Source organism: Diaphorina citri, unplaced genomic scaffold, assembly GCF_000475195.1.
Source record: "Diaphorina citri unplaced genomic scaffold, Diaci psyllid genome assembly version 1.1 scaffold954, whole genome shotgun sequence".
Classification (NCBI taxonomy): domain Eukaryota; kingdom Metazoa; phylum Arthropoda; class Insecta; order Hemiptera; family Psyllidae; genus Diaphorina; species Diaphorina citri.
In genome coordinates this window covers 13,366-21,585 of record NW_007378385.1, presented here as the reverse complement: position 1 = coordinate 21,585, position 8,220 = coordinate 13,366, and the positions used below count along the sequence as shown (strand labels likewise).

General features: G+C 36.6%; 1 protein-coding gene across 1 annotated transcript; it reads left to right on the top strand.

Moving 5' to 3' along the window:
* Window positions 1-86: 86 nt before the first annotated feature.
* On the top strand, window positions 87-7,506 carry LOC103513317 (the record flags this gene model as incomplete). Its single annotated transcript, XM_008478134.1, has 5 exons — window positions 87-99; window positions 671-904; window positions 1,213-1,377; window positions 5,159-5,700; window positions 5,853-7,506. Coding segments are annotated over exons 1-5 (2,608 nt in total), but the record flags the coding sequence as incomplete, so codon positions are not given.
* Window positions 7,507-8,220: the final 714 nt, after the last annotated feature.

Sequence of the window (8,220 nt, the reverse complement as noted above, 5' to 3'; positions counted from 1 at the left end):
ATCGGGTTGATATGTCTCATATAATAAGGACTTGTGCTGGTCGGAGTGTTATTCATCATGTACCAGGTGTTAAGCGAGCTATCGTTATGGAAACTAATGGTAAGTTGTCATGGAAACTAATGGTATGTCTCATATCATAAGGACTTGTGCTGGCCGAAGTGTTATTCATCATGTACCAGGTGTTAAGTGAGCCATTGTTATTGAAACTAATGGTAAGTTGTTATGGAAACTAATTGTAAGTCTACCAACCTCTTTGGTGCAGTTTTTAGCTCGATGGATTTCTGATTGAGTTTGGTCCAAGACATTTTTGACTAGTGACTAGCGTCTTAAGTATAAGAGCCAGCGGTGATAGCATGTTGAATGTACCAATTCCTGATGGATCACTGAAGTTAAGTAACATTGCGCGTGGTTGGTATCCGGAATGGTCACCGTCTGGAGAATAGCATGCCGCTGGCTCTTCTCGGCTCCACTCAGGCTGGGTGAAATTCATGTAACGAGGCGGGTAGCTCTTCACCGAATGAAGGGTAAAACCCTCGTCACTAGAAACCTTAGGAAGCAGTTATAGAGTGACTTTACCCCTTGTAACACAACCCATTGACCCCTTGAAATCTCAGGTTTGGTGGATTTTTTTTTCCTCCAGAACATAAATTTTACGTACATTTGTTTTCAGGCAAGCACCTCCTCAAGACGGACGGCATCAATGTGAACTACATCAGTCAGTATCGTCACCTGTTAGATCTGAACAAGCTCTATGTGAATGACATCCACTACATGGCCAGCACGTATGGCATAGAGGCAGCTAATCGTGTTATTATACGAGAGGTGAAGAATGTGTTTGCTGTGTATGGAATTGAGGTAGATCCACGACACTTGTCCCTGGTGGCGGATTATATGACTCACAGTGGTACGTATTCTAGCATAGTTGGGTATGAAATTATGAATCTAAATTCTAAATCCATCTGGCTAAATCTCAAAATCATGAATTATTTGTGGTGAAGCTGAGAGTCAGTACCTACTAAACTTCATCTTCGTTAACGGACCATTTTTTTTTTTTTTTTTTTTAGAATTTGACCTCATAATAATGGTCTCTAAGAGCTGGATGCTGGATGGTAAAGAATGTACAATTGTTTTACTTCATTTCTCGTTTCCCCTATGATTTTTTTTTTTGTCTCTCGTGATAGTAGGTACATATTTTATCCTATTTCTTTCCAGAGGTGAAATCCACTACTGCACGATCAGTTACGCCCGCATGTGAACCCAACTCTCATCATGATGTAAAGAAAATCGAGTTCAAGAAACAGAACAAAATCCTGCCCCTGGTTCTACAGAACAGTCTGACAGGATCCAGCTATCCCGCCAATCATCCTGACTTTATAGGTAAGTAACTCATTTTCAAGAAATTAGCCGATGAACCCTTGATCTCTTTTGATGACGGGACGGATTTCGGCAACTTCCCCTTTTCGGACGGAATCCGACCGGACGGATTTCGGTAAAGGAAACCTGTTTTGGGACGGACTTTGATATCGTCCAGGTCAAACCGATATTTGTTTCAAGTTTGAAATGTCACTAGCATGCATAGAAGTTAGAACAATACCGTTATTAATAATTTATGGAATATTAGGAGAGACCCATTTTGTTTATCAGGTTGAGAGATAGAGTTGAGAGATATTACTGAAATAAAACAAAGACCACTCCTAGAGGTTGCAAATTAAAATAATAATGGATCTTTGAAATATTTCTAACCACTAACCATGTAGCAAAAGGGTATAGAAGCAAACATGTAGGTACCCACCTAATTTTTGTTGTTAGCTACCCTATATCATAGCTATTCAAACATACATGTACATAATAACTTGCCATTATGATTTTGTACGTTCTGATTTTTCCTCTTCATCTAAAGTTGAAGTTAAGTTTCGAACAAACAAGTAGGGTAGGTTGTGGAAGTGAAGTTTCCGCTTACAAAATGGATGCTAATCCCCCGTAAATGTAATACAAATTTTATGTTTGATGTGAACTTAGCATAAGAGAAAACTAAATATATTGATATAGGTACATAATACATATGCATATTAGGCCAAACTTGTAGAAACATATATTTTGTCTTCAAACTCTTAACTTTTATATCCGACCCATATCTTTGAACATTACGAAAGTTGCGCATATTTACGCCATGAACAGCACCTGTGATACTTGGGTAGGTATAATATGCGTACTTCTATCTACCTAAAAAAAACCTACCTCCTATTTACTATAAAGTTTACGTGTGTAATGTGAAAAACTAGTAAAAGGAAAGACTCTTAAAGAAACCGTTGTATATTCCTTTTGAAAATGAGATTGGGTAGTCTAATGGAATTTGACAAATACAATATTTCTTTGCAATGCGATTTCTTTGCAATTATATTTCATTTACAATGGCAGAAGTTCTTCGCCAGCAATTCTAATAAAGTTTATATGAAGAAATGGTGAGAATTACGTGACCTATTTGGATTAATACATACTCATATGTCTACCAGACGGTCTTGAAAATGAGATATTTTACTCTTTGAACAAGAACTACCTATTTGACCTGCACTCAAGTCGAAGCAGTCTGTTCAAATTCAAAGCTCAAACTCATCGGGAAAATAAATTCATTTGTCTGAAAGTTTTCTCCCTCTGTATAGGTATCTCGGGCTCAAAAGTATTTTTACCCACTTTAAAGCTTTGCAAAAAAAAAAATAATGAAAAAACTTAGAAAAAATGTTTCTCCACAAACAGAACTTATGTTTGTACATTAAAACGAAACTTTTTGGACCTTTTCCAGCTACTGTTTGTTTTTATCCTGTTTTACTTCGGCCGCTTCTTTTTTTCTTTCCGAGGTTGTCTCTGTATGTTTTGCTTTTGTTTCAATCGGTCCAAATTTCCTAATAGTGCTTTTTTTTTGGAATTGTGAGCCTTCAGTGAATGCTTAGAGAAAAGACAGGTATTCTTTATATGAATTATACTGGGTGACTTACTGACTACATTCCACGTAATATTTTCATAACTGAAGTCAAAGCATAACCCTGATTGTAATTCAGATTTGAACATGTCACACTTTCTTAACCACTTTACCCCTCTCCCACATGAATTCCTTGATTCAAATTATGGTAGGTATCTTTTTGAAACATTCCAAATCCTATTTAACGTACACCCCATGTTGAAATATTTTCGGTGAAATATTTTGACTTTCTACTTTTTAATAATACCTGTCTGGAAATTCGAAAATTTTCAACATACAGCATTTGCTCTTCGTTGGATACCTACATACAACGAGAGCTAAATTAAGTACCTAAGTAAACAACATAAGTTCGCATTAAAAAAAGTTGAAAAAAGATATAACAAATAAATTTCATATAATGATAGTATGATGTAAAAAACAAAGTTAATAATAACATAAAGTCGAGAGTTTTTCATATTAAATTCAGTAAACAGATTTTGCTACGCTGCGATGAGTTTTTTTTCCGTTGGAAAAAACAACAATCGTTGTAGCTTTATTAATGTGAATTTAATAAAATAAATATAAAGGAAAAGGAACGAGTATACAAGTTGGTGGGGAAGGAGAGTGAAAAGAATTTAGGAATTTGATTTAACTCTCTGGAGGAGAAAGGGGTTTTATCCCGCCTCCTATGTAGGTACTTAATATTTGGGGTCATAGGGATGTAACAGTAAAGATTAAAACATAATTTTTATAACTAGTCAAGTGAAGTGACTAGTCTTCTCGCCCATCTGATGGGAGGCATACTACGGGATGGGCATGCTACGACACAGGCTCATGTGTCTAATGTAGCAGTTGTTTCATTGCTACGAAATAAAAACGGCGGTGGAACATAAAAAAAAAGACAGTAGAAAATCAAAATAAAATTTAATAGGTAATTAAGTCAATAATAAAAATAAAATTTAAATTTGAAAGATTTTTTATGAATGCCTAGTAATAGCGTAAGTATGCAATGTGCGACACACTACTTATTCCTTTCTTACATCAAACATGGAAGGTAAAATACCAAATAACTCAAAAATTCCGTGAAAGCTATTTAGTTACCCCTCTCTTGAATCAAAGGAGAGCTTTCCTTTCTGCCTCTGTTTCATCAATATTTCCAGTCATTATAGACAAAAATATCAAGGGTTTTCATTTCAAACTCGTGAGATGAAGAAATGGAGATTTCAAATTCCGAGAACTGAAATACTTAGGTGGTGGCATAGAAAGGAGCAAATAAGAAAGAAGAACGGAACTTAAGGAGTAAAAGAGAAAAGAAGAACTAGGTGTAGAAGATAGAAATATGCATTAAAAGAGAAGAAAAAGAAAATATGCATTAAAAGAGAGGAGAAGGGAACTTGAAGAGCAAGGGAGAGAAGAACGGAACTTAAAAAGAAAAAGAGGGAAAAATGACTTGGTTGGGAGATAGAAATATGCATTAAAAGAGAGAAAGTCAGCTCCCATGGCGTAGTGGTCACTGCAAGGAAATTTTTTTTTTTTTTTTTTTTTTTTTTTTTTTTTACGCAAAATATAAGTGTAGTGATTTCAATTTCAGGATGTTAAGAATGAGTAAGTATTGAAACTTTCAATTATACCTAGTATGAAAAAATCACAATAGACAATCAATAGGCTAGGTGTATTTTCTTTTCGGAAAACTGACCACTGGAGAATGGAACAATGCCAGTTTCTATTGGAGCAGTGGTCAATTTTCCAAAAGGAAAATACACCTACATGTGATTTTTAATAATAAAATTATACATAGAGTGATTAATTAATGATGAATAATATGCGCAAATATTTAGGTAGGTACATTGGTACATAAGTATTGTACGAGGTACAAAGTAGAATTCATTAAACTCGGATTAAGCAAGCTGATCGGTTGATTTCAAACCTCTTATGGCCGGGCCACAATCTGGGTTTTCTTTCTTTTTTATCAATTAGATTATTTTTATTTATTCCAAGAATTAAACTTAAACCTAGGTTAATTAAACCCAGATGGTGGACAGGCCTTCAGACAATCAGATTGTTTAATCCAAAATTTAAACTTAAACCAAGTTTAAACTCAAATTGTGGTCTCTATCCCTACCATTACTGATGAAATAATGTGACGTCACAATAAATTGACTGTCATTAAAACAAAACCCCGTATTTCCATTTTCCCCGCAGAATCAATTAAACGGCAGGCGCCTCGACCTCCAACGTCCAAAGTAATGCCACTAACATTATCCCCCACCACTAACTTCTCCCAACGGTCTACCACGCGACATTGCTGTTGCCCGAATTCGGACATTACTACTCTACTTACCGAGTTGAGTAACCCTAACGATGAGTTGTGGATGTTGATGGATCAATCGTATGAATCGGAAATGAATTCGCTGAATAGTGAACAAAGTGATCAAACGAATGATGGAATCCTTCAAAGTAATCATAGAATGGATCAAATGAATAACAGAATTGAGCAAACGGATGACAGAAGCGATCAAAGGAATGATAAAATTGATCAAACGAATGACAGAAGAGATCAAACGAATGGCAGAATTGATCAAACTAGTAACAGAATTGATCAAACTAATGACAGAATTGATCAAACTAATGACACAAGCGATCAAACTGTTGACAGGAGAGACAATGCTGGAGAAACAGATGTCAATGATGAAATCAAAGATGATACGAGCAGTGAAACCACACTGATCCCTCAGGATATCTCTGCGAGAAGGGAAAAATTACCCACCTTTTGGGGAAAAAAAAAAAAAAAAAAAAAAAAAAAAAAAAAAAATCAACATCTCCCCTAAGTAGGTAAAGTAAGTGCAAAATAGAAAATAGAAACTGTTAGAAGATATGGAATGCTATGACACGTGAGTCAATCACTATTTCATTCCACCGTGAAGCCCTAGCAATTCGATACATTCCAACAGATGTCAATGATGAAATCAAAGATGATACGAGCAGTGAAACCACACTGATCCCTCAGGATATCTCTGCGAGAAGGGAAAATCACGAGCTGATTATAAACAGCGCTAAAGATAGGCAAGTTAAAGAAGTGTCACCCAAATGCAACACTAGTCCTTCGATTATTAATATGAAACTGAAAGATAACCAAAAACATGATTCAGACAAAAATGGTCAAGAGAGAGAACAGGATATACGTCCAAGAAAGATTATCCGAGATTTGACACCGAAGTTTCCAAGGAGACCTATTGTGAGTAAACCCGATATAAACATGGAAGATGTTGTGAATAAAGTCAATGAAACTTATAAGAAGAGTAACTATTTGTCCATTAGGCCACTTGGATCAAGACGTTTTGAAGAAACCTCAAGTGGCAGCAATGATGTGAATGGCAATGCCAAAGTTGGTCGTACTGATGGTTCTCTAGGTTTAAGAGAAGTAGCAGATGATATCACACCAACCGAAGAAAATTTGAGAAGAGAAATTACATTCTCAGATGAAAATCCAAACAGTAAAATTGATGTTTCTGCAAGAAAACTAATGGACAGTTCAAAAGGTTCTCATTTAACAACTATGATATTGGATGTCCCGAATGAAGAAAGAAGTAGCAATACCCTGGAAGACAAATTCGAAAACTTTGACTCAAATGAAGAAAAAAGTAGTAATACCGTGGACGACAATATCAACAAATTCCTAGTGGAAAATGTTGAAACTACAGTTTCAAACCTGACCAATACAGATGAATTAGATCCATCTCGAGATGAAACTATCCCACAGGAAACAAACGGATTAGAAAATGAAAGTACAAGTATAATCCCACCACCAAATGAGTTCGCTAACAAAACCAATCTCACCAGAATAGAAAGTATAAATGAACATTATCTACGATCAGAAAGCAAGTCGATGGGAATTATCCTAGACGATTTTGAAGCTCAGGCTGTCAATGGCTTACACGAAAACGTAATGAATACCTTCACAAACCCTCTGGCTCAAGTAACGTATTACAATCACGCTCAAGAGTTCAACCAATATCTGTCCACTATGTTGAGTGAAGAATCAACAGAGGAAACGGGAATCATTGCTAACACTGGTGCAAATTGTGCACCTCAAAGTGGAATAGACAAAACTCGTGATTCTCGTGAAGTATTCAGAAGAAACCGTGAAACCAGTAGTGATGTAGAGTTCAGCTCGGATTCTTGTGCTTCAAAAGACAACGCGCTTACCCAAGATGAGTTTGACCCTTATGTAGACAGCTCAGAAGTGTCATCTGTCAATGAGTTCACACTGAACGACCTCAACCCCAACGCATTCTCATTTGAAACCCATTGGAAGTTCGTCAAACCGGAACATTCTGACTCGATAGAAGTTAACCTGAGTGATGATAGTGAGATGAACAGTGGGTATGATAGTAGTAGTGAGGAATCAGCGGAGAAATCGGATGAACCTGAGAGTCCTATAGTGAAAGAAAAGCAGGATTGTAATGATGAGGGGGTGTCGAATTTCCTGTTCAGATTGAACGCGGACATTGAAACCTTCCTGAATACCGACAGAAAAGATGGCCCGTCTGGTGAGTTAACTTTAGGTAATCATCACTATTGTAATTTTAAATAAAGGGAATTGGAAGTTATGATGAAAATGTTGGAAAACCATGAAACTCTATTTCGTGTTAATAATATAAGCCGGGCGGCGCGGCGCTTCGAGCTTTTGGCACTCGGGGCAAACACTGCAATCGCCTTGCACGCGGGAGACCCGGGTTCGATTCCCGGCGGGGGTCAAGAAATTTGTATCATGCAAATGATTGATCCCGTGTTGCGGGGCCCACTCAGCCTCGTGAGGAAAATGAGTAGCTATGACATGTAAATGCGCATAGCGACTGGTGCCAGCATGGTAGGTAAACATTGGTTTTTAGGATTATTGAGATATTGGGAAAAATCCTACAATGCTGCAGTGAGCACCAAAGTTGTGACATAATAACACAAAGAAATTGCATTAATATTTACAAAAGAGAGAAAAAAGAAGAAGAAAAAGAGATAGATAGATAAGATAAAGAATGGACTGAAGAGAGATAGAGGGAAAGAGCAGTTATGACGCTTTATGAAATAAATCTTAGAGAGATCCCTTTTTTTTTCTCCCTTTTCCCCTTTACTTTATTTATGCTTCGTTAAGTTTCCTGTGAAGGAGTTAATTTATTTAGAGGGCTAGTCCGTTCCATATATAATATCCACTGGTGCAGAATGCATTTCTAATGGAAAACTATAACTTCTGATGGAGAGATTATGAA